The following is a 26,803-nucleotide window of genomic DNA, read 5'->3' on the forward strand; positions in this document are numbered from 1 at the left end:
ATTTTACTTTGTGATCTGTTTCTCCTTTTGGCTGGGGAGACATGGCTGTTAACAGAGGTCTATCCAGCCGCTGAAGGGAATCCACAAATGTGTGGAAAGAGCCAGGATCAGAACTTGCCTTCAGTATTTCTCCTGGGTTCTGGAGAAGATCCTGCCAGCTCTGGCTTTGGAGCTTGGTTTTTGCTGCCTTGTTTTTCCTACTTTAACTCACTTTCCTAGCCCTGATTTTTTTATCTAACTTACCGTCACCTGAACCTCCCTTCTCTATTTGACCCTGGGCTTGGCATCTCCATCTTGTGATCCCTGGCCCTCCCTGGTCTTCTGTTCTGTTTGCACCTCTGGACACACCTGCTGCTTGAGGGGCCTGTGATGGGCCACTTCAGCCCAGCCAATTCTGAGTCCTGGGCCTGGGCCTGCAGCTTCCCTTGCTTCATACAACAGTTCTTTATTTGGAAACGTTTTCAAACAGAGGACTTGGAGGGGAGAGGGAGACAATTGACAGAAGTGGCACAGGAGAGTGTCATGGACTTAGGGTGCTCTGATTCCAAGGAGTATTTTTTCCCCTCTGGAACTTCTGAAGTGCTCCCATCCCATTAGCTGGCATCTGTGTTGTCTCTTAATGTCAGGACTTGAGCCAAGCCCGGTTTTTACAGCCCTGAAGCCTAGCCCATTCTTCACTCTCCTTTCTGAATTTGCCCCATATTTGCAAAATGTTCTTTTCAGAAGGAGGTCTTCTCTTGACCTCTCTGGGATGGCTAAGCACTGAGAGCCTCCTGGCCCTCCATTCTTGATTGGAGGAGCCACCTACTGTGTGTGCTGGCCTGTGCCTCCCAGAGCTGGAGGCAGCCTGGCTCCTGCTTTCGGCTATGGTAGATGGGTGACAATCCAGCTGCAGTTCCCCAACAGTGGGACACCCCCTCCTCCCCCCCACTCCACCCGGGGATGGGTTCAGGCCCTGGATTGCCAGGCTAGTGATCAGGAGGCAGAAGCTGGGAGGTGGGATGGGGGAGAGGCCTGGAGAACCTTATGTCCTGTGATGGTGGTCTCTTTCTCACAGGCATGTCTGTATTCCCTAGAGAGAAGCACCATGTACTTCACGCCTTAGGATCGTGGGTCCTAAGAAAAGAAACTGATAAGCACCAATCTTTAATGAGTATAATGTATATCTGTATAGACAATGTTTGAAATCCCTTTTGATATAGATTCTCATCTTGGGTTGCTTTTCCAGCAACCTTTCTGCTACCCACCCCCACCTCTCCCAGCTGCAGGGGGTGGGGCAGTACTCCCTAGGATTGCGGTGAGGCATGGAGGGGATAAGACATGGGGAAATTCCCAACAGACAGAAAGGGAAAACCAGCTTTTCCAATGAAGGAAGTCCATTGTAAGAAAGAAATAGAAAGATGTAGGAGAATAGGAGTTGAGAGGTCATTATTCTGGTGCCTCCCTAGGGTCAAACTATTCTGGAGTAGGAGAGGGAGGTGGAAGCAAGAGGAAGCAAGCACCTGGATATTTTGGGGGTGAATCCTAGTGCCCAGGGTTTGCACCTCCTGTCTTAGAGTGTGGTCTTAGGAAATTACAAGTCCTTTAGAGAAGCCCAGCATCCAGCATGGGGCCAGTGTTCATGCTGCTGCCAGGGCAGCTGACTCGGGATAGCTGAGCCTGAAATAGCACCCCCTTCATCCTACAGACCACACATAGAGTCTGGGGGATCCAGAGCTTCTCATGAACTAGCTGACTTGAAGAGGCTGGAGTGGGGACAAGGAAGAGGAAGCCTGGGGTGGATGCCCCAGTAGGACCATGCTGGCCTGGCCACCCCTTGGTGGATGCCCACACAATACTGGGAGCCAATCCAGCCCATCTCAGCTACTGAGAAGCGGGGACCAGGGCAGGGCTCCAAGGTCTAGACCAGGAAATTCCCAGCGGACAGCCTTCTGGCCAGAAGTCCCCTCCCCTCTTACATCCTAAGGATGCACCTACTTCCTCCTTACCTGTATACTACCTTGTAAAGGTGGGGAAACTCTTTGAGCTGGGCAAGACCATTCTGACAGGGAGCTTGAACCTTGACTTGACTGAATATTATCCCCAAGAAAGACTTTTTAAAAACCTGACCAAACCAAGTCATCTTTCACTGTTTTTGTTCATCTGAATCTAACCTTAATTCCAACACTAGTTTTTAGCTTGCCTTGTAAGGTTTTGTAGGCATTAAATGAGATAATGTGTATAAAGCACTTAACCAAGAGCTTGGCATATGGTACATGCTGAATAAATGCTGCATTTCTCCTCTTGCTCCCAGTGCTGACCCCTTATCAGCTATGATTTCCAAGAGCTGAAGATACAGGAAAGGGGCATTGGTAATTGGCCCAATCTCGTGGTTTCACCAAGGAAAGGCCTTTGCTGGCTTGCCTGGCTTCTTCTGTAGCTGGGAATTTCCAGGCTGTCTTCCAAACAACCAGCCATTGTGAACTCTAATTAAAGGCTCCAAACTTTCTCTTTGGCATCCCAGCACCTGCCCACAGTCTGTCTCCTGAGGGGCTGGGAAAGCCTGAGCTTTTCGTAAGACCAGGAAGGAAGGTGCTGTGCTTTTGCCATGCTGTCAGGCTGATGTGGGCTTGGCAGCAGTTGAGAGCAGAATTCGCTCCCTCTGGCTGACAGGGCTGGCTCCCCCGAAACATGCCCTGCTGGCATGTCTGCTCCACTTCGGATCCGATCGCTTGGGAATGACACAAGCAGCATTCAACCCCATCACTGCCTTGGGCTGCCCCACTGAATGCCGACCTTGCATTTCAGGGCTGGCAGCCTGGTTCTGGAAGCCTTGTCTTTGTAAGCCTGGCCTTTTTGCTTCACTAAGGTGAGAACTCCCTGTTCAGGTCTGGTGATAGACTGAGCCTGAATGATACATACACCAGATGTGGATTAAATGCTGTCTGGCTTGAAGGCAAGAGAATGGACAAAATGATCTTCAGGGAATCTGTTGGCCTGCAGATTATAGGACATGTGGTGTCTTTTTAAAACCATTTTCAGATTGCTTTGGCTATTTGGGGTCTTTTGTGGTTCCATACAAACTTTAGTATTATTTGTTCTAGTTTTGTGAAAAATGCTGTTGGTATTTTTACAGGGATTGCTTCCAATCTGTAGATTGCTTTGGCTAATATGGACATTTTAACAATATTAATTCATCCAGTCCATGAGCGTGTAATATCTTCCTATTTGTTTGTGACATCTTCTTCCAGTTTCTTTAATCAGTGTTGTATAGTTTTTGGAGTACTGGTCTTTTACCTCTTTGGTTAAGTTTATGTTTGGGTATTTTATTTTTTGGGGTATAATTGTAAATGGAATTGTTTTCTTAATTTCTGTTTCTGCTACTTTGTTATTAGTGTATAAAAGTGCTACTAATTTCTGGGTATTAATTTAGTATCCTGAAACTTTACTGAATTCACTTATTATTTCTAGTAGATTTTTTGGTAGAGTCTTTAGGGTTTTCTCTATATAGTATCATGTCATCTGCAAATAGTGACAGGTTAACAACTTGTTTACCCATATGGATACCTCTGATTTCTTTTTCTTGTCTGATGGGTGTGGTGAGGACTTCCAGTACTGTGTTTAATAAAAGAGATTATGATGAATATCCTTATCTTCTTCCTCATCTTAGAGGAAAAGCTCTGGTTTTTTTCTATTAAGATATTAGCTGTGGATTTTTCATATATGGTCTTTATTATGTTGAGGTAGGTTCCCTCTAACCCTACTTTGTTGAGAGTTTTTATCATGAATTAATGTTGATATTTTGTCAGATTCTTTTTCTGCATCTACTGAGATGATCATAGGATTTTTATCCTTCATTTTGTTGATGTGATGATTCATGTTGATTGATTTGCAAATATTGAACCATCCTTGCGTCTTTGGAATAAATTCCATTTGATTGTGGTGAATGATCCTTTTGGTCTTGAGAAAGAAAACAAAGCTGGAGGTATCATAATTCCAGATCTCAATATATACTACAAAGCTATAGTAACTAAAACAATATGGTACAGACACAAAAATAGACACACAGGTCACTTGAACAGAATAGAGAGCCCAGAAATAGACCAGTGATTATATGGTCAATTAATCTATGAAAAAGGAGGCAAGAATATACAATGAGGAAAAGAGAGTCTCTTCAATAAATGGTGCTGGGAAAACTGGAAAGAATGAAACTAGACCACTTTCTAACACCATACATAAACTCAAAATGCATAAAAGACCTAAATGTGAGACCTGCAACCATAAAAATCCTAGAAGACAGCACGGGCAGTAATTTCTCTGACATTGTCCATAGCAACATTTTTCTAAACATGGGAAGGCAAGGGAAAGGGAAGGGAAACAAAAACAAAAATAAACTATTGGAACTAAATAAAAATAAAAAGGTTTTGGAAAATGAAGGAAACAGTCGACAACTAGAGAAGGTATTTGCCAATGACACATCTGATAAAGGGTTAGTATCCAAAATGTATAAAGACCAAAGACAACACCAAAAAAATAAATACCCGATTAAAAAATGGGCAGAGGGCCTGAATAGACATTTTTCCAAAGAAGATATACAGATGGCCAACAGACACATAAAAAGATGCTCAGCAGCATTAATCATCAGGGAAATACAAATCAAAACCACGATGAGATACCACCTCACACCTGTCAGAATGGCTACAATCAAAAAGACAAGAAATAAGTGTTGTTGCAAAGATGTGGAGAAAAAGGAATCCTCACGCACTGTTGGTTGGAATGCAAACTAGTGCAGCCACTGTGGAAAACACTATGGAGGTTCCTCAGAAAATTAGTAATAGAAATACCAAATGATCCAGTAACTCCATTACTAGGTAATTACCCAAAGAAAATGAAAATACTCATTCAAAAAGATACATGCACCCCTGTGTTTTTGCAGCATTATTTACAATAGCCAAGATATGGAAGCAACCTAAGAGTCCATTGATAGATGTGAATGGATAGGAAGATATGGTATTATATATAATGGAACATTACACAGCCACTGAAAAGCATGAGATTTTGCCATTTGCAACAACATGGATGGACCTAAAGGGTACCGTGCTAAGGAAAATAAGTCAGACCAAGAAAGACAAATGCCATATGATTTCACCCATATGTGGAATCTAAAAACAAAACAAAACAAAACAAAATGAATAAACAAAGAGAATGAACTGATGGTTGCCAGAGGGGAGCATGGGTAAAATGGGTGAAGGGGAATGGGAAATACAGACTTCCAGTTATGGAATGAATAATTCACAGGTATAAAAGGCACAGCATAAGAAATATAGCCAATGGTATTGTAATAGCATGGTGTGGCGACAGAGGGTAGCTGCACATAACAAAAAAATTAAAAATGAAACCATTTTTAGGGTCGCCTGGGTGGCTCAGTCGGTTAAGCCTCCGACTTCAGCTCAGGTCATGATCTCACGGTCTGTGGGTTCGAGCCCTGCATCAGGCTCCATGCTGACAGCTCGGATCCTGGAGCCTGCTTTGGATTCTGTGTCTCCCTCTCTCTCTGCCCCTACCCCCACTTGCACTCTGTCTCTCTCTGTCTCTCAAAAAGGAATAAATGTGTAAAAAAAATTAAAATAAAATAAAAAATGAAACCATTTTAAAATCAAAGTATACTATACCTATAGAAAGGTGTGCATATATAATACATATAATTTGTTGAATTTTTGCAAACTGAACCCACCCATACAACCAGTACCCAGATCAAAGAAAAATACGATTACACTACTATATGGACTTCTAGCACCATTATTTTGTTTTTAAACTTTATATAAATAGAATAATAAAGTATATATATTCTTCAGTATGTGGCCTCTTTTGTTCACTGTTGTATTGATGACATTTATCCATATGGTTGCATGTTCTTTGTAATGTGTTCATTTTCACTGCAGCATAATATTCCATTGTGCAAGTATATCACAACATATTTATCCATTTTATTCCTTATAGGCATTAGGGTGGTTTCCAGCTTGGGGCTCTTATAAATAGTGAGTCTTGTATGGGTCTCTCTTTGCACTTCTGTTGAGCATATACTTAGAAGAGTTACTGCATCACTGGGGATGCCCATGCCCCGCTGTAGTAGGTGCTGCCAAGCAGTTTTCCCAAGTGGATCCACCTGTGTATATCCCACCTGCACTGCGTGAGCATTTTGGTTTCTCTACATTTGGCCAAAACTTGGTATTTCCCTCTTTTTCATTTTTACCATTCTCTTTACTGGGTAGAGATATTGCATTGTGATTTCATTTTCATTTCCCCAATAATCTGATCATTAGGGAAGTTGAGTACCTTTTCATGTTTATTGAACGCAGCACTAACTGGCAGTGCATTCACTGGAGGCTGCATAGAAGCAGGAACTGGGTTCACTGCATGGTTCAGTGCTGCGGGCACTGGGTTCATTGGAGGCTGCATAGAAGCGGGAACTGGGTGCACTGCATGGTGCAGTGCAGCGGACACTGTGTTCACTGGAGGCTCCAGTGCCATGGGCACTGGGTTCACTGGAGGATGCACTGCCGCGGGCCTTCTTCACTGGAGGCTCCAGTGCAGCAGGCAGTGCTTTCACTGGAGGATGCAGTGCCATGGGCACTGGGTTCACTGGAGGCTGCAGTTCCGCGGGCACTGGTTTCACTGGAGGCTGCAGTGTCGCGACACTGGGTACACTGGAGGCTGCATTGACTCGGGCAGTGGGTTCACTGAAGGCAGCAGTGCTTCGGGTGGTAAGTTCACTGGAGTCTGCAGTGCTGCGGGCAGTGGGTTCACTGGAGATTGCATAGAAGCTGGAACTGGGTTCACTGCATGCTGCAGTGCTGCGGGCACTGGGTTCACTTGAGGGTACAGTGCGGCAGGCACTGGCTTCACTGGAGGGTGCAGTGCCGGGGACACTGGCTTCACTGGAGGGTAGAGTCGGCAGACCTTGGGTTCATTGCAGGCTGCAGTCCCGCGGGCACTGGGTTCACTGGAGTGTGCAGTGCCACGGGCTGGGTTCACTTCAGGATGCATTGCCGCAGGCACTGGGTTCACTGGGATGCAGTGCTTCTGGCAGTGGGTTCAATGGAGGCTGCAGTGCCGAGGGCACGGGATTCAATCAAGGCTGTAGTGCCGTGGGCACTGGGTTCACTGGAGGCTGCCGTACCGCAGGAACTAGGTTCACTGCAGTTTGCCGTTCCGCGGGCACTGTGTTCACTGGAGGCTCCAGTGCCGCGGGCACTGTGTTCACTGGAGGATGCAGTACTGCGGGCACTGTGTTCACTGGAGGATGCAGTGCCGCAGGAGCTGTGTTCACTGGAAGATCCAGTGCCGCGGGTACTGCGTTCACTGGAGGATGCAGTGCCGCGAGCCCTGGTTTCACTGGAGGCTGCAGTGCAGCGGACGGTGTATTCACTGGAGGCTCCAGTGCCGTGGGCACTGGGTCCACTGGAGGATGCACTGCCGCGAGCCTTTTCACTGGAGGCTCCAGTGCCGCAGGCAATGCATTCACTGGAGGATGCAGTGCCGTGGGCACTGGGTTCACTGGAGGCTGCATTGCCTCGGGCAGTGGGTTCACTGAAGGCAGCAGTACTTCGGACAATGTGTTCACCGGAGTCAGCAGTGCTTCTGGTGGTAAGTTCACTGGAGGCTGCAGTTAGGTATCTTTTTAATGAAATGTTCCTTAAAGTTTTTTTTCTCATTTTTCTATTGGATTCCTAATTCATATTGATCTATTCTTTATGTATTCCGGATACAAGTCTATTGTTGTATAAATGTATACAAATATTTTGTTCCCCTGTTCCTTGGCCATTCTCTTTACTTGCTTAATAGTACCATTGATGAAGAGAAGTTTTTCATTTTAATGTAGTAGACCACGTGGACTTTTAGAGTAACATCATCAACAATAGGTAACATTTATTACTTGCTTCCTGTGTCCTCCAGCATTTATTACTTGCTCACCATGTCTTCCTATACCTTACTCATTTCATTTTCGCACTAACGTATTTTAAATGGAAAGAAAATTAAGCTTAGAGAAGTGGAAGACTTTCCCAAATTAGGAAGCAGAAGAGGGCACACTCATGCCCAGCTCTCCCCACTCCCAAGCCCCTGCTCTGGGATCTCTGCTCTACCAGAGGGGGCACCAGATGATAATTCCATAGATATTGTCCAGTCCTTGGATATTTTTGTTTGACTCGCACATTTTTTTCCAGTTGAGTTAGTTGCCAACATTGAAAAATTAGGAGAAATGCAGATTTCCAGCTTTTCTTGAAAAATCTAGGTTCTGGCAATTCAGGTCCCATTTTCTCACATGTCACCCTGGACTGCTGGAGCTGAGTAGTTACTGGTCCCTGAAGACAGACCTAAGCCCTCTAGTGTTCCACTGGAGATGCTATGATTGGTCATGCCTGGTCTGCATCAAACATTTATGCTTCCTGCCTGGCTTCTGAAGGCATCTGAAGTTTTGACTCTACTAAACTGTTTTCCTTAAATGACATAATTGATTTTTTTTTCCTTTTTTGTTCCATCTGTTCTTACCCTAATGCTTTTGACCCTCCCACCTTCCTTTTCCAGGCATCTAGGCTCTGTATTCAGGCTTCCTGTCCACCTCTCTGACCAGCAGTGTTTTTTATGGTAAAAAGAGGAGTAAATTGCTTAGGTAGGACAGTTAGAAGAGCCCCTCAAAATACCCTACCCCTTCCTTTAAGGGGTGAAGGTATTGTGTTTCCATAAAGCTTGGAATGTAATTCCTTTCCTGGAAGAAGTGATGAAGTACCCCAGTAAGGTTTAATTTATCAGATCAGCTTCTTAAGCATAAGTTTGGGAAACAACAGGAGAAGAGATTTGTAGATTATATGGGTTAAGAGAGTGGTTGGGGAAATCTTATGTCTCTGAATATGCTTCAGATGGGATGCTGTGGTGGTCTGGCTTCAGAGCTGGAAAAAAAAAAGTGAGAACATGGCAAGGGAGGGGGATGGATAAGTAGCTATATATTGTCCTTCTCCAACTCAGCAAGTTTTCTCTGGGTGTGTCCCCTTGCCCAACCATTTCCTTTCCTTCTCTAAGTCCTTCCTGGAAGTCAGTATACTATGGAGGTGAAGAGCTAGAATCTCAAGTTAGCCCCACTGGATTTGAATCTTGTCTCTGCTTTCTTACTAGCTATGTGAGTAATCTTTTAGTTGCATGTGGCTCATCTTTTTGTATATCAGTTTCTTCATCTGTAACTGGTGGGTAATAGCATACTACCTCATAGAGTTGTGAGGACTGAAAAATAAGACATTATTTAGAATCTCTTAGAACAGAGCTTGGCAAACAATCAGTCCTCAATAAATTTCAGTCACTATGGCTTCTGTTGTTATCCTGGCAAGAGCAATGGACATGGAGGGGTCAGATGACAAGGGATCAAGCTCTCGCTTTGCTCTGCACTAGCCATGTGACCTTGGACAAGTCTATCTATCCAGAGAGTTTTAGTTTTCTCACCTGGAAAAGATATCGTGAGAATTTAAAGTGGGGCCGTACAAACAATCAAGACAAGAGCACTAGGGCAGTTTGTGTTTGTTATGTCTTATGTGCCTCCTGCCTTCTCTGTTCCTCGCTCTTCTTCCAGAGGTGGGCAGTGTGAAGTGGAGGGGGAGGCAAGATGAGCACACCCATGAGGAAGCAGCTAACAGTATCACATGGTCATGGAAAATAGGATCTGTAGTGATGTCCCTTCTTTCATTCCCCATGTTGGTAATTTGTGTTTTATCTTTCACCTTCTTGATTAGTCTGACTGAACATTTATCACTTTTATGGGTCCTGTCAAACAACCAGCTTTTGGTTTCATTGACTTTCTCTGTTGATTTTCTGCTTTCTTCCTCACTGACCTCTGGTCCCTGCTTTATTATTTATTTTATTCTTCTTGCTTTGGATTGAATTTGTTCTTCTTTTTCTAGTTGAAGTGCAAGCTTAGATGATTTTGATTCAGAGATTTCTTATGTTAATACAAGTATTAATTGCTATAAATTGTGAAGTATTTCTGTAACAGCATCCCACAATTTTTGATATGTTGTGTTTTCCTTTTCACTCAATTGAAAATACCTTCTAATTCCCTTTATTTCTTCTTTGTCCCTTCTTTGGGTTATTTAGAAGGGTGCTGTTTAATTTCCAAGTATTTGTGGTTATTTTCAGATATCTTGCTGCTGTTGACAAAAATCAACTAAACTAAAAAGTTTAACTTAATTGTGGTCAGGGAATAAAATTTTCATTACTTCAATCCTTTTAAATTTGTTGGATTAGCCTTATGACTCAGAATATGGACTATCTTGGTGAATGTGTATTGAAACGAATGTATTTTCAGCTGCTTAGTGGACTGTCAAGTTAGTGTGTAGTGACATCTATATTCTTACTGATTTTATGTCTAGTTTTCTCTCCATTACTTGAGAGAGAAGTGTTAACATCTCCAATTTATACTTGAAAATTTGTTGATTCATCCTTTTAGTTCTATTGGTTTTTATTGTATGTATTTTGATGTATGCAGCTGATGTATGCATTTTACTGTATGCATTTAGGATTATTAGGCCTTCTTAATGAATTGACCACATTATCATTAATTGATGCCCCTCTTTATCCCAAGTAATGTTGTTTTTTCTGAAGTCTTCTTTATGTGTCCCAGCTTCCTTTTGATTCATGTTTGCATGGTATGTCTTTTTTCATTTACTTTTTCTTCTATATATGCCTTTATAATTAAAGTAGGTTTCTTATACATTTACATTTAGTGTTATTATTAATGTATCTATATTTTAAAATTACCATCTTACCATCTTTGTTTTTTATTTGTTTTTTCTGTAGTTTATTTCTGTTTTTCCTCTTTTCATGCCTTCTTTGCAAATGAATATATTTTATGATTTCATTTCATCTCCCATTTTGGCCTATTAATTATACCTATCCTAAAAATTTAGTGGTTTCTCCAGGGTTTACCAGAAAACATCTTTAATTTATCACATTCTACCTTAAAATAATATTATACCATTTCACTGATGATGAGTGATGTTGAGCATCTTTTCATGTGTCTGTTGGCATCTGGATGTCTTCTTTGGAAAAGTGTCTATTCATGTATTCTGCCCATTTCTTTACTGGATTATTTGATTTTGGGGTGTTGAGTTTGCTAAGTTCTTTATGGATTTTGGATACCAACCCTTTATCTGATATGTCATTTGCAAATATCTTCTCCCATTCCGTCAGTTGCCTTTTAATTTTGTTAATTGTTTCCTTTGTAGTACAGAAGCTTTTTATCTTGATGAAGTCCCAGTAGTTCAGTTTGCTTTTATTTCCCTTGCCTTTAGAGATGTGTTGAGCAAGAAATTGCTGTGGCTGAGGTGAAAGAAGTTGTTGCCTGTTTTCTCCTTTACGGTTTTGATGGTTTCCTGTCTCACATTTAGGTTTTTCATCCATTTTGAGTTTATTTTTGTGTATGGCATAAGAAAGTGATCCAGTTTCATTCTTCTGCATGTTGCTCTCCAGTTCTCCCAGCACCATTTGCTAAAGAGACCATCTTTTTTCCATTGCATACTCTTTCCTGCTTTGTCAAAGATTAGTTGGCCATACATTTGTGGATCCAATTCTGGGTTCTCTATTCTATTACATTGATCTATGTGTCTGTTCTTGTGCCAGTACTGTACTGTCTTGATGATTACAGCTTTGTAGCTAAAATAAACAACTCAGGAAACAACAGATGTTGGTGAGGATGTGGACAAATGGGAACCCTCTTGCACTGTTGGAGGGAATGCAAACTGGTGTAGTCACTCTGGAAAACAGTGTGGAGGTTCCTCAAAAAATTAAAAATAGAGCTACCCTACAACCCAGCAATAGTGCTAGTAGGAATTTATCAAAGGATACAGGAGTGCTGATTCATAGGGGCATATGTACCCCAATGTTTATAGCAGCACTATAAACAATAGCCAAATTATGGAAAGAGCCCAAATGTCCATCAACTGATGAATGGAGAAAGAAGATGTGGTTTATCATCAAAACCCTAGAGGAGAAAGCAGGAAAAGACCTCTCTGACCTCAGCCGTAGCAATCTCTTACTCGACACATCCCCAAAGGCAAGGGAATTGAAAGCAAAAATGAATTACTGGGAGCTTATGAAGATAAAAAGCTTCTGCACAGCAAAGGAAACAACCAACAAAACTAAAAGGCAACCAACAGAATGGGAAAAGATATTTGCAAATGACATATGGGACAAAGGGCTAGTATCCAAAATCTATAAAGAGCTCACCAAACTCCACACCCGAAAAACAAATAACCCAGTGAAGAAATGGGCAGAAAACATGAATAGACACTTCTCTAAAGAAGACATCCGGATGGCCAACAGGCACATGAAAAGATGCTCAACTGTTGCTCCTTATCAGGGAAATACAAATCAAAACCACACTCAGATATCACCTCACGCCAGTCAGAGTGGCCAAAATGAAGAAATCAGGAGACTATAGATGCTGGAGAGGATGTGGAGAAACGGGAACCCTCTTGCACTGTTGGTAGGAATGCAAATTGGTGCAGCCACTCTGGAAAGCAGTGTGGAGGTTCCTCAGAAAATTAAAAATAGACCTACCCTATGATGCAGCAATAGCACTGCTAGGAATTTACCCAAGGGATACAGGAGTACTGATGCATAGGGGCACTTGTACCTCAATGTTTATAGCAGCACTCTCAACAATAGCCAAATTATGGAAAGAGCCTAAATGTCCATCAACTGATGAATGGATAAAGAAATTGTGGTTTATATACACAATGGAGTACTACAGGGCAATGAGAAAGAACAAAATATGGCCCTTTGTAGCAACGTGGGTAGAACTGGAGAGTGTGATGCTAAGTGAAATAAGCCATACAGAGAAAGACAGATACCATATGTTTTCACTCTTATGTGGATCCTGAGAAACTTAACAGAAACCCATGGGGAGGGGAAGGAAAAAAAAAGAGGTTAGAGTGGGAGAGAGCCAAAGGATAAGAGACTCGTAAAAACTGAGAACAAACTGAGGGTTGATGGGGGGTGGGAGGGAGGGGGTGGTGGGTGATGGGTATTGAGGAGGGCACCTTTTGGGATGAGCACTGGGTGTTGTATGGAAACCATTTTGACAATAAATTTCATATATTGAAAAAAAAGATGTGGTTTGTATATACAATGGAATATTACTTGGCAATGAGAAAGAATGAAATCCTGCCATTTGTGGCAAAGTGGATGGAACTGGAGGATATTATGCTAAGTGACATAAGTTAGAGAAAGACAGATCTCACATGTTTTCACTCATATGTGGAACTTCAGAAACTTAACAGAAGACCATGGGGGAAGGGAAGGGGAAAAAATAGTTTCAAACATAGAGGGATGCAAACCATAAGAGACTCTTGAATGCAGAGAACAAACTGAGGGTTGATGGCGGTGGGGGGAACAGGTGATAGTCATTGAGGAGGGCACTTGTTGGGATGAGCACTGGGTGTTGTATAGAAGTGATGAATCACGGGTATCTACCCCCAAAACCAGGAGCACACTGTATACACTGTATGTTAGCTAACTTGACAATAAATTTTAAAAAAGTAATAATACTATACCCTTTCAAACACAGGGTATGGGCCTTCCAACAGTATATCTTGGTTTCTTCTCTCCTGTCTTTTGTGCTATTATTATCCTATTCCTACATATGTTATAAACTCCATAAGACATTATCACTATTTTTGCTTGGTATCAGTGTTTCTCTGCCTTTATTCCATTATTGCTACATGAAATTTTAATACCATGTATATACTATGTATCTGTTTATGTACTGTGGCCCTTTGGAGACCTAAAAACCACCTGAAAGCTACCTAAGATAGTTTTGGCTTCCAAAGAACTAGTTTTATCCCCCATGGAAGCACTATGTCACATAATATTCTGTATTCTGCTTTGACTGTTTTTTTTTTTTTAATTTCCATATTTTAAGGTTGACACTCTATTCTTCTGGCTTGCATAGTTTCTGCCAAGAAATTGACTATAAATCTTATCTTTGTTCCTTTGCATATAATACCCTCCCCACCTCACCCTCACCCTCACCCCAGCTTAATTAAAGATTTTCTATCTTTGTTTTTCAGAAGTTTGATTATGATATTGTCTAGCTATGTGGGTTTCTGTTTTTGTTTTTATATTTATTCTGCTTGGGGTTCTCTGGAGTTCTTGGATCTGTGTTTTATTGTTTTCGATTAATTTTGGAAAATTTTTTTAGCCATAATCCATTCACGTGTTTCTTCTGTCTCTTTCTCTTTATCTTTCTGGGACTTCAGTTACATATGATAGACCCTAGGATATTATCCTATGGCTCTTGATTGCTATATTTTTCTTCTTTTCTTTCTCTTTGTGTCTTAGTTTGGATAATATTTGTTGACTTATATTCAGAATTATTCATTTTTTCCTAAGCTGTGTTTAGTCTCCTGCTAAGGCACTCTAATAAAGATGTTTCTCATATCTGATATCCATTATTGCTTTTTTTTTCCTCTAGCAATTCCATTTTGCATTTTTGTATTTTCGTCTCTCTATGGGAGTTCCCAATTTTCTCATGCATGTTGCCTATCTTTTGCATTAGATTCTTCCTTAAAAAATGAATTATAATTACTTTAAAGTCCCTAATAATTCTGGCATCTAGGGCAACTTTGGTTTTGTTGATTTCCTAATTTCTTGACAGTGAATGTTTAATTTTTTATGTAACTCAGGATTTTTTTTTTTATTGAATTTTCTGAACATTGTGTATGAAAGGACATAGAAACTGAGGTAAGTGGTATTTACACCTAGAAATGGACTTGGGGCACCTGGATTGCTCAGTCGGTTTAACAGCTGACTTCTGATTTCAGTTCAGTTCATGATCTCATGGTTTGTGAGATCTAGCCCCATGTCGGACTCTGTGGTGACAGCATGGAGCCTTGCTTGGGACTCTCCTTCACTCTCTCTGCTCTTCCCCCGCCTGTGTGCTCTAGTGTGCTCTCTGTCTATTTCTCTCTCAAAAAAATAAATAAATCTAAAAAAAATAAGAAAAACTGAAATGGGCTTATACGTCTTCTGTCATGAGGGGAGCAGAGTCAACCTAGTCAGATTGGGCACGGCTTGGATTTTGTTGTTGTGAGAGTCATCTGCAGCATACGACAGGCTTCACATTCCTTCAGCAGTGGGATGCTATTACCATGTGCTTCATGTGGGCCCTGGAAGTGCTGACAGTTTGTCCTCATTGTCCCCTTTCCACCGTCAGCTGTCAGCAGTCCTTTGCTGCAGGGGGGTCTCTCTCCTGCCCCTCCCTCACTGCAGACTGCTGATCCTTGTCACTCAGTGATTTGAATAAGAGATGGTCCTGGGAGATGGTGTGCTTTCATGCCTCTCTGCAACTAAGGAGGCCCTTTCCAGCTTCTGACATTGCCCATTACCGTCGTCCTGAGTACCGAGTGGCGGTTCTTGGCTAGGATCTTATGAGTGAGCGCAAAGCCCTCTTGTGTCTAGAGCTGCCATTTTTTCTACCATGTCATGCTAACCTATACTCAACCTTTAAGGTTTAAAAAATTATATCTATTTCTTTGTGCCCACTTTTATGGTGTCTGCCTTTTCTTCCCATGCTCTGCCAAATCTGAAAGTGTTCACATGTCCCATCTTTCCTGGGAGGGGCTTGTCGTTGTTGTTTTTGCTTTTGTTTTTTCAATTCAGTTCACATGATTACCTTGCAGCTTCCACTCCCTGATGGAAACTTCAAGGGAAGTTTGATGTCACAGATTATCCAGATTTCTCTTGCCATTAGGGTGGAAGCCCCATGTCCTTGCAGTCAGCACCTCTGGTAGTAGAGAAATAGATTCTGTTGTCTGTTGTTGTTCTTTCGTTCTCACATCAAAGACTGGGCTGCACTCCCTTGTCCCTCCTGAGTTTTATGTCAGAGGCTCTCAAGAAGTAAAATCTACTTGTAGTTTTCTCATCAGGTATCCGTAACCAATATTTGTTTAAAGGAAAAAAATCCCTTTTTAGAGACTTGGTGTGATAATTTACTACATTCCTGAATGGGGATCAAAAAGATAATGGCTGGTTAATTTTCTCTTTAAAAAGATTTTTTTTTTTAATGAAAATAATTCATTAACAAAGTAGTTTAAAAATGCAGAATGATAAGGGGTGCCTGGGTGGCTCAGTCGGTTAAGCGTCAGACTTCGGCTCAGGTCATGATCTCACAGTTTGTGGGTTCGAGCCCCACATTGGGCTCTGTGCTGACAGCTCGGAGCCTGGAGCCTGCTTCGGATTCTGTGTCGCCCTGTCTCTCTCTGCCCCTCCCCCACTCATGCTCTGTCTCTCAAAAAATGAATAAATGTTAAAAAATTTTTTTTAAATGCAGAATGATGATAAATAAATAAAAAGCCACCCATCATCCTGTCAGCTAGAGAAACCACTGCTAATATTTTACCAAAATGCATCTAGTCCTTTTTCTATGGGTTTTATGGTTTGTGTACACAAGTATACATGCTCAACTATATACTTTGTGTGTTTTGTTCATATAAGCAAGTTCTGAAAAGGTGTGGTTTTTTTGTGGGTTGCAGTACTTATGAGATGATGATGTGTCCTTCATGTTTGTCCGGTAAAGATGCCAAAACTTACGGCATATTCTCAGTTTGCTGTTAGGGCTGGATTCCTTCCTGCAGCTATGGCACAGGAATAGCCAGGGCAGGTGTGTGTGTGTGTGTGTGTGTGTGTGTGTGTGTGTGTGTGATTCCAAGGGAACGTAATTCATATCAGAAGAGACCCGTTGATCTTTGTGCCGAGGTCCCTGTTTCGCTATCTAACTTCCATCTCTTTTCCTTTATGCCAACCCATTGTCAGGTTAGAACAAACAGAAATGTGGAATGTATATGATGTTCTTACTATGTGTTGCGATTTTCTTTCTTTTACAGAAAGTATTTTGGAGAAAAAATTGGACTGTATTTTGCCTGGCTGGGATTATATACATCATTCCTCATCCCATCTTCTGTAATCGGGGTGATCGTGTTTCTTTATGGATGTGCAACAATCGAAGAAGATATTCCCAGGTGAGACGGTTTTAAAGAAGAGGGCTCAGTTCCCACATGGCAGTAGTTTGGCGATTCATCCCGGTTGCGAGTACATTTCACACGCTTCTTTCCAAAGTCCTTACCCTCTATTCTCTCCTCCCCTTACCGCACATGCAACTTCCCTCCAGAGACAGATCTGGGAACTACAGAGTCTGGGAATGGCTTCAGAGCTGTGCTGGGGTGGCTCCCTTTCTCTCCTACTTAAGCTCTTCTCCAGGGCCTAAGTCTGATATGGGCAAATGAATTATACCTGATGAAAAAAAATCATGCCTGAGAAATGCGTTTCCCCCTCAACTTCATGACTTATTCTTTTCTCTGGTTTTCTATAAAGACCCAAGTCAGGAGATGTTGAGCGGTGTTGGGTGGCGATTGCATGTTTATATGGTCAAACACTGTGAGGCTGACCATGGAAGCAGGCAGTTCTGGAAAGGAGGGCTCAGCCTCTGGTTCAGGAAGTTGGAAACTGCAGGTGATAGGCCCCATGGTGAGGCTCTTGGAAAGCCAAAGATAGAATAAAGGCTGGTCCTTCTGGTGAAAAGAGAGACTACAAAGAATATAAGCACTTAAAAATAGCATCCTTTAGGATGGACAGCATTATGTATTAGCTGTAGGACTGGGTAGTTCACTCCCTGAGTCTTCCTTCCCTTGGCTGTAAATGGTGGTAATAACTCGTACCTCATGATGTTGTTGTGAGGATTCAAGGAGACAATGTTTGGCACATAGTAGAATATTAATAAATAGTTGTTGAAAGGGTCAACGTCTGTGGAAATAAAGTACAAGCGACACGAGAGACACTTATATTTCAAATTTAAATCTCTTGCCATCTGCAGCACTGTCCTTGAAAAGCGAAGCATAGTTAGTGGGTTAGTGTATTTTAATACTTTTTCAGTTGCAAGTGATAGACGTGCAACATGAACTAGCTGAAGCAAAAAAAAACACAACAACAACAAAACGAATTTATCATAAGTGTTCTGGGGTGTGTCGGGGGAACCTAGTGGCAGGCATGTGGCTAGCCTAAGAGACAATGGAAATAGGGACTCCTGTTTATCTCCTGTCTCTGGTTCTTTCTCATATTTGTTTCACTACAGATTTTCTCCATTGGATGTAAACAGTCCTACTAATAGCTCATGGGTGTTACAACTTAGAGCTTTCTACTTGATTGGTCCTGAATGAAAAAGGCCTGTTGGCTCACTTTGGGTTAGGCGGAGGGCCCTGAGCCAGCAATTGTGGCTGTGAGCCGAGATCACGCTGTACCAGCAGGACGTTCCCTCAGTAGCCAGGTGGATGAGGACACCGGGCAGACTGTGGGTGTCTACTGTAGTTGGAGGAAGTAGTGGCCATTCTGGAGAAAGGGCCAAGAGCTGTGCTCCTTTGAGGAAAAGGTTTCACCAATGGCAGGAACCAGGTAGCTCTTCTTTCCACCATGTCTGTCTATAGGAATGGTCTTGTAAACTAGAGAAGCTGGAATAGGCATTGCCCGTGGTTAGAATAAAGCAAAATACCTTGAGATAAGAGACAAGGGTTTGGATATTTTTGTGTGTAAAACTCTAGGACCAACTGTCTGGTGTTCTTGACTGGGAGTTCTGGGACCTTTGTCACACGAGATACATAGCAGAGATTCTGCTTTCTTCAGGCCATGGAGCACAAGGGGAGAATGGATACTTACTAGATGCCTACCTTGTGCCAGGCATGGTGCTGGGTGGTTTTCATGCATTAGTTTTTTTGATCCTGTAGAGATCAATGGTTGTAAACTGTTATTATTTTCATCTGATGCTAAGTATGGTCACCTAACTTGTCCAACTTCAACAACTAATAATTGTCAGGGTTGCAGTTTGACCTCTGATGCCTCCTGCTCCCATCTTTGCTTTTTCCGCTAAGATGTGAAGTCCCCCAGAGGGCTTATATCTTCCTTGGTAGCCAAGTAGCTTCAGCTGGCCTTGCCTGGTGCTTTCTCAGGAAACATGGCTCCCATGTTTCCCTTTACTGAGTTTGATCCCTAGAGAGCTGGGCCTCAGATTGATCCAAACTGGAAAACTCCATACTGTGCATAGAGAGCCAATGCCAGTGTGGGAGAAGGGGGGTGGGCATCAGCGTCCTGGTTAATGTTGGGTTTTAGAACCTTTGCCCTGGTTTCCCATCTGGGAATACATGAGACAGTGACCATTTTAGCTGGAAATTATCATGGTCTACACATGCTGAAAAATCTATATCTATACACATGTGCTTGTGTATATGCAGGTATATAGTCATGTAAAATATCATTGTTATCACTGCAGGTGTATCTTATTACCTGTAAGAGTGTGTAATGTTTCAGAAACTATGTATAGCAACCCACTAGTGGATTAAAGAATCAGTTGAATGGCTATGTTTTAAGTGAACCAGAAAAAGACAGGATAGAGTAGAGTGAAATATAATATTAGTATTCATCATAAGAAGGAAGTATAGGTATTGTTTTATGAGATTTTATTTAGTTATCTAAGTATGTTTATAGGGGAGAGAGTATGTATTTGTATACTGGAATCTGATTAAAAGATTTTTTTTAAACTGTAGGTCACAGTCCAAAAGTTTGAAATTGACTGTTATAAAATTGAAATTTTGGTTATTGGTTTTGCATACTCAAGGTGGGGTGTGATAAATAAGGAAGATGTAAATGATAACAAATTATGAAGAATTTTTTAAAAGAACTGCTCTTTAATCATAATTGTGTATCCATCAGAAATCCAAGCTCTTTGGGCTTGACGAAAACTCATGAAATACCACTCTCAGTCAACAAAAGGATAGTCTTTAAGTCCCAATACTGAATCTAAACAAATTCATACTCTTCTGGGATCTGTGTCTGTCAGCTACTCCTAAGCATGATTAAAAACTTGCAGAAGTAATTCCTGGGATTACTTTAGAGTATTTTGACATTAAGCCTGGAATTTATTATCTATGTATCATTTAAAAAATGTTTTATTTTGAAAACATTATAGATTAATAGGAAGATAGTACAAAGGACCCACAGTATCCTTCATCCTGTTCCCCCCACTGGTTGTGTCTCATGTAACTATAGTATAATATCAAAAGCAGAAAATTTACATTATGTGGAACTTTGAATGGTACCTTTTATCACCCACAAGTTTGATATGTGAGATACAAATATCACTTATGAGTAATAAATGGTTCCATATGTACATGACTTGTCTATAGTACTTTACTAACCAAGGGATTGATTCCATTTATTAGGCATTTGCTTACATGCGTAGGAAAGACTGGGACATTTAAAAAAAAAATCTGATTGATCTAAACCATGTTGAAAAAAAATGGTTACTTTAGGTCTGAGTCCTTAATAGCAATGTTGTGTCTGAATTTCTTGAATAAATGCCGTATTGCACCTCTTCCCTTCATGCTAGCACAGCCCTGTATCACCTAATTTGTGAGCAATGAGTTACTACTGATTAAGAACACCACTCACCTTGGGGTCCTGGTTCAGCTGATTGCCAGACCATTTATCAGCCCTTTTATGCTTTCTAGAGAAAATGATAGATTGAAGAAATATGAGTTATAGTCACATTTGCATCTAACAAGAAATCTGTGGATTATGCAGCTGGTGAATAACCCAGATGTGATTTCAGTTCTAGTGAGCTTCCCTCATCTTTCTAGTTGTCTTTTCAGTTTGTCTAGAGAGACGGCCTCTCTCAGAGAATACAAAGTCATTTTAATATCCTCCTAAGGCAGAATTTCTCCAGAATTCTGTTCAAATTGCTTGCATCCAACAAACAAAACAACCCAATACCTATAAAGCATTCTGACTTCAAATTTATATGATTTGAGAAGTCTCCATGTTACAATGGCTGCCATTTTGTACAAATGATTGGTGACACAGCACTTAAGTTTCAAAGTGCTTTGCACCAAGCTGGTTGCTGACACTGTGTTCATTCCTGACCTTTTTTTTTTAAAGCATTGACCGGGTTTGATTAGAATTGGGTTGACTAGGATTATCCCTCCCCCAGGTCTCTGTGTAAAAAAAAAAAAATCCCAAACAACAAAGTGATGTCCCTGACACACATACTTAAGGACAGCACTGAGGAACTTATATGTTCTCAAACATGGCTTAAAAGCACAGCTCTTTACTATAATTTATACAGACTAACAGTTTTCTGTGTGAATCTGTTTTCTAAGAGGGTAGTCTCATCTCTGAAAATAACAACTCCTCAGTGATACAGTGGACACTTGTCTGACCCAGAAGACTTAGAATAAACCTTGCTCTCCAGTTACCAATAAGAATTTACCCAAGTGTGGGGTATCTGGGTGACTCAGTCGGTTAAGTGTCTGACTTCGGCTCAGGTCATGATCTCATGGCTTGTGAGTTTGAGCCCCATGTCGGGCACTGTGCTGACAGCTCAGAGCCTGGAGCCTGCTTCGGATTCTGTGTCTCCTCTCTCTGCCCTTCCCCTGCTCACACTCTGTCTCTGTCTCTCTCTCAAAAGTAAACAAACATTACAAAAAAAGAAAACTTAAAAAAAAAACAATGTGCCCAAGTAAAACCTGCATGGCTAAACTTACTATTAAGATATTATTTAATATTGTCTATGTGAGTGACTCACTCCTATTGACACTTGCCAATGGACAGCTTCACAGCGAGTCAATGGAGGAATGAGGATTTATTCAGACTTAGAGTTTCCATTCTCTCACACAGAAGGCCTTTCCTTGTTGTGGGCTTAATGGCTCATTAAAAACAAGCCTGAAAGCTGGGACTTGACAGACTGTGACAGCCCTCAGGGAAATCCTTCAACTTCTTCATGGAAGGGAGCTGGATCCAGGCATCCCTTGACTTCCAGGTTTCATGTAAGCACTTGATTTAGCACACAGGATGCCAGCCAGCTCACTGTGGCAATGGCCTCCCTCTTGTCAGCCATACTCTATAGTGCCCTCTGCTGCCTCTTTCCAGAGGAAACACAGCTGTGGTTTTTAGTGTAGTACCTCCTACCTCGCTAAGACTGTGTCTCCAGCTGCTCTCTGAGAACAGCCAATGCTTCATTTTCATGAAATCTCGAGTTCTCCACCCTTTTCCCCCAAACAATGAGTTTAACCATCTACCCATTCCCCCTGGGGAAATATTACACACCAGAGTGATGAGTTCATTCATTTTCCTACCAATATGTAGTGTGGAAGGACACTGGGGAAGCCAATTAGGGCTGGTAGTTCTTTGGTTCTTATTTGCAAGCATTCATATGAGCCTGAATTTATTGGATCTAGCTAATCACCTAAAGAGTGAATGGAATTTCAACTATATTCATTAGTCCATTAAATAGAATGGATAGCTTAGAATTTAACCAGTGGTTATTTGACTCGTGTTTCTCTCTACAAGTATCATAGAATCTAGACTTTGGAAGAATTTACCTTATTCTTGCATTCTCCCTAATCCCATTTCATGTTTTTTTTTTAAATATTTTTTTTAAGTTTATTTATTTATTTTAAGAGAGAGAGAGGGAAAGAGAGAGAGGGAGAGAGAGAACAAGTGGGGCAGGGGCAGAGAGAAAGGGAGAAAGAATCCCAAGCAGGCTCCATGCTGACACAGTGCAGAGCCTGATGTGGGGCTTGAACTCACGAACCACAAGATCATGAACAGAGCCGACATCAAGAGTTGGATGCTTAACTGACTGAGGCATCCCCCATTTCATAGTTTTGATCATTCTTATTATACTGAGGGTATTAATCCCCATCCTACAAATGGGCGTGCAGCTGATGCACTTAGAGACTTCCAGCCCAGCTCTGACTCCATTCTTCTTCCCGTGGCTTCTTCTTTAGAAAGAAGTAAGAGCTTGTGTTGATCCAGCCAGATTCTTGGTTTGCTTCTCCCCATGACCAGTCCCACACCTGTTTGGGGCAGCCATAAGGGTTTAAGAAGACAACCTGGGCTTGATATGATGGTGGTGGAATCGGACTTCAGGCAGGTGATGGATTCAGAGTCATCGGTGCTCCCCACCAACCTCATAGATGCAGCACATTTTGAGGGGACTTTATAAGGCATCACTCAGTGTACAACATCTCTGACAGATGCTCACTAATTAGGACACTCCTAGTGACAGGGGGATCCGCACCTCAGAAGTGGCCCATCCGTTTCTTTGACAAAATGCAGAAGTAAAACTCTCATGGCAAAGAATCCAATTCCAGCATCTCTAACACACCTCACCTATGGAGTTGATAAGCTTAGCCATGGATTTGGAAGTGGGAGATGTTTTCAGGATGATTTTCTTGGGGTGGGTCCTCCTTGACTTCCACTTGACCCAGCAGCCTCTCTCAACTGCAGCAAAGAGATGTGTGACCAGCAGAATGCCTTCACCATGTGTCCCCTGTGTGACAAGTCCTGTGATTACTGGAACCTCAGCTCAGCCTGTGGTACAGCAAAGGCGAGCCACCTGTTTGACAACCCTGCCACCGTCTTCTTCTCCATCTTCATGGCTCTGTGGGGTAAGTGGTCACCATGAGCCTTGCTTATATTGGTGATATCTTTAAGTGGTTACAGTGACCATGCTCTGAAGCCCATACCCTTTGATTTACGTCCTTTAGTATTTAATACTTATACCTCAATAAGTATTTTAGGGACAGTAGCTTTCTCTCTTATACATGTGAATAGACCTAGGAGTACCCTCCACGGCTTTATATATATTTTAAAAGCATATAGGATGTTAATCTTGTTTTAATCTCACATATGATCTATTCAGAATTTGAACCAATGCATGTTTGAAAACCCCTAGCACACCTGTAAGGTGCTCCAGGTTTATCTACTAAGATATGTAAAGTCATAGATATTCAGTATAACACTCAGAGTGGTGGGGTGACTGCCATGGTCACCAAGGTAGCTGGTGGTCAAGATGGGCCTAAACCTGGTCTCCTGACTCCAGGTTCAGTGCAATTTCCAGGATACCATGAGTGTAGATGTTAGAGATTTTACTTAATGCCAGAGAAGTATTGTCAGTATTTCCACCAAAGGGATTTGTAAAGAACAGATAGTTTCATCATTTTCCTTCTCCTCCCTTACCCCCAGAGTATTAGGGTAATAAACTTTCTCTGGGCCATAGCCATCTGACCACACACACACACACACACACACACACACACACACACACTTCTCTTCACAAACTGGAATGGAATAACCTGGAATAATAACCCTGTGGTAACTGGACATTTCCAAGAAGACACACCCACGTGTATCATACAAGGAACAGAGTCAACACATTTCAGTCCATCTTGAGTAGCTACCTGACTTTTACTTTTTCCTCATTGTTGGATACACAAGCCCTTAGCTTCCCCATTGGATTGCAGAGCAGCAGGGCCATGATCCTTCTGCAAAGGATACTTGATTATCACTGACTCCATGGCGCCTGAAGGACATGCCAGGATGGGACCATGAGTCACACATTCCCAAAAGTGTGAAGAGGGGACAGGGAGAGGTCTGTTGTCAGTACTGTGTTGGGAGTACCGAACACAAGCGTTCTCTATTCCCTGTAGGGACCTCTACTTGGGTGGAGATAGAACCAGACTGGAAAGACCGCCATATTACTAGGTCACCAAGAAACATTTCCAGGGGACACTCTATTTTCTGTTCTCAGGTGGAATAGCCAGTACCCAGGAGCACATGGGCAGTAGTCAGCCCACAGAAGTAGGGACAGGGAGTAGGAGGAAGTGGCACTTAGTACCATTTGGCCCTGGAATGGTTCACAGGACGGGTTCAGTAGAACTGGCTGAAGCTGAAGCTTGTTGACTGGGGCATCTTGGGCTGCAGCTCTGTGGCTCCTTGTCAAGCATAGCATCTCATAACTACCCCCAAATTCACTGGAATTCATTTGGAACCTGGAACACATATTTAGTTTTTGATATATTACAGTCCTAATTCCCACCAATTTGTCTTAAGAGATGCCCATGACTGAATAGCGAAAGCTTAATAACGCCAGACCCATGATCCCTTACAGACTTTTCCTAGGATCCGTAATCCCTTGTCATAGACAAACTTGGTTTTCAATTGTACTTTCCCACTCTCAAGCCCCAACAACTACCTCTCCTCTTTCCTCAATAGCTGTAATTAACAGATGCCTCTCACCCCCCCCCCACCCCAGGGATCTGCCATAATTTACTGCCCCCACCCCCGCCCCCGCTCCTCTCCCTCCCCCTCCTGTGGCCGTGCGGGGAAAGCAGGAAGGGTGGGATGCGTCAGAGCTTCCTGGCATAGCGTGGGGTTCGGTTGTGTTTTTTAACAGCCTTGCTGTGTTTTATGTGATTGTGTATTTGGTTGCAGCAGCCAAGAGCCGCTGGGCACAATTGCCTGCAAATTACAATTACAATTAAAAATAATAGTACTGCCTCTCATTACCATGATTATTATGATCAGTGATGCTGTGCTGGGTGGGCCTGGGCTGGGGCCCAACCTGCCAGGAGGAAGGCTGGGGAGAAGTGGCACTTTGCAGAGAGATTCTCTGTCAGTGGAGCAGGAGTGGGGGCTGCTGAGCCAGGGCTGCGTGGAAGGTGCTAGTTTGGCAGGGTCTGGGTCTGTGGGAGTCTTCAGGCCCAGCTCCTGGTTCCTCTGTCGTCCGGCTTCAGACTCCAGGGAACTTTGGAAAGTGAATGAAGCTCTATTGAAAAGGGAAGTAACGGGACAGGGTTTCTGAACTCTGTTCTGAATAGAAGTCAAGGACACTGTCTTAAGAGCCAGGCAGTCCTAGATGTGTGTGTCTCAGTTCTGCCCCTTACCAGCTGAGGGTCCATGGCCAGACAGCGTGGATCTGGCTCCTGGTCACAAAAGTCAGCACTCTGTTTTGTTTTGTTTTTTGTTTTGTTCTTAAGTTTTATTTATTTTTGAGAGAGTGAGCACAGCCAGAGGAGGGGCAGAGAGAAGGGGAGACAGAGGATCCAAAGCAGGCTTGGTGGGGGGTGGGGGGGGGTTGGTGAGTGACAGCAGGGAGTCCGATGGGGGGCTTGAACTCACTGATGCTCAACCGACTGAGCCATCCAGGTGCCCCACCAAAGTCGGCACTCTTAACTAAGGTGTTGTATACCTGGAGCAAGGCTCTTAACCTTTAGGCCTCATTATGCTCATCTGTGAGGTGGGTGAAGGGATACTTACCCTGTAGTGTTCCCGTGAGAAGTGAATGAGATATGTGTGGAGCACTTGACATAGTCCCTGGCGTGTAATACACACCAGGAGCTGTGAGCCGCTCTTCGTCGTTATGACAGTCCTCCCTTGTCCTCATGGCTCCTCTGCGGTGACTTCTTTGCCCCTCTCCTCTGTTCACATGGTCAGACTTGTCTGCTTCATAGAGATGGCAGTCAGGAAGCACTCTGAGTCCCACTGTATGCAGAGCCCTCCTTAGGCGCTGAGAAGAGCGTAGGAAAAGGAGGGACGCCCTCCTCTCCACCTTGTTCTCAGGGCATCCCCAGGCCAATGCCAGGGTTGGGAGGTCACGATGCACTGACATTAAGAAGCCTCAAATCCACAGGAGAAACTGCATGAACCCATGCACTGTAATGTAGATGCCAAGTAAAACAAACATAGCCTTTAGCAACTGCACATTCAGCTGGTCTGTAGGTGTTCTGCTTAGTTCTGTGCTGTGCCCTTGATAGACAGGCAGCTAAGAGCTGAGGAAATTTATGGCCCTGTTACTGCACTGCTCTGCATGGTGCAGCAACAGGCGCCCAGGCTCTTCCTATGCTTGGTGTCCAGGTGAGGGGGTGGCCTCAGGGAGTGTCACTTTCCTTTTTGT

The 26,803-nt window shown here is 42.7% G+C and overlaps 1 protein-coding gene across 1 annotated transcript in view; it reads left to right on the forward strand.

Moving 5' to 3' along the window:
• ANO2 (anoctamin 2) overlaps nt 1-26,803 on the forward strand; it is a 341,871-nt gene that overhangs the window by 160,424 nt on the left and 154,644 nt on the right. Inside the window, exons 11-12 of the mRNA XM_053894601.1 lie at nt 16,908-17,042; nt 23,356-23,516. Coding sequence (XP_053750576.1) covers nt 16,908-17,042; nt 23,356-23,516 — 296 coding nt within the window. The remainder of the gene's footprint in view (nt 1-16,907; nt 17,043-23,355; nt 23,517-26,803) is intronic.

Source organism: Panthera pardus, unplaced genomic scaffold (assembly GCF_024362965.1).
Source record: "Panthera pardus isolate Hobbes unplaced genomic scaffold, ASM2436296v1 HiC_scaffold_6, whole genome shotgun sequence".
Lineage (NCBI taxonomy): Eukaryota > Metazoa > Chordata > Mammalia > Carnivora > Felidae > Panthera > Panthera pardus.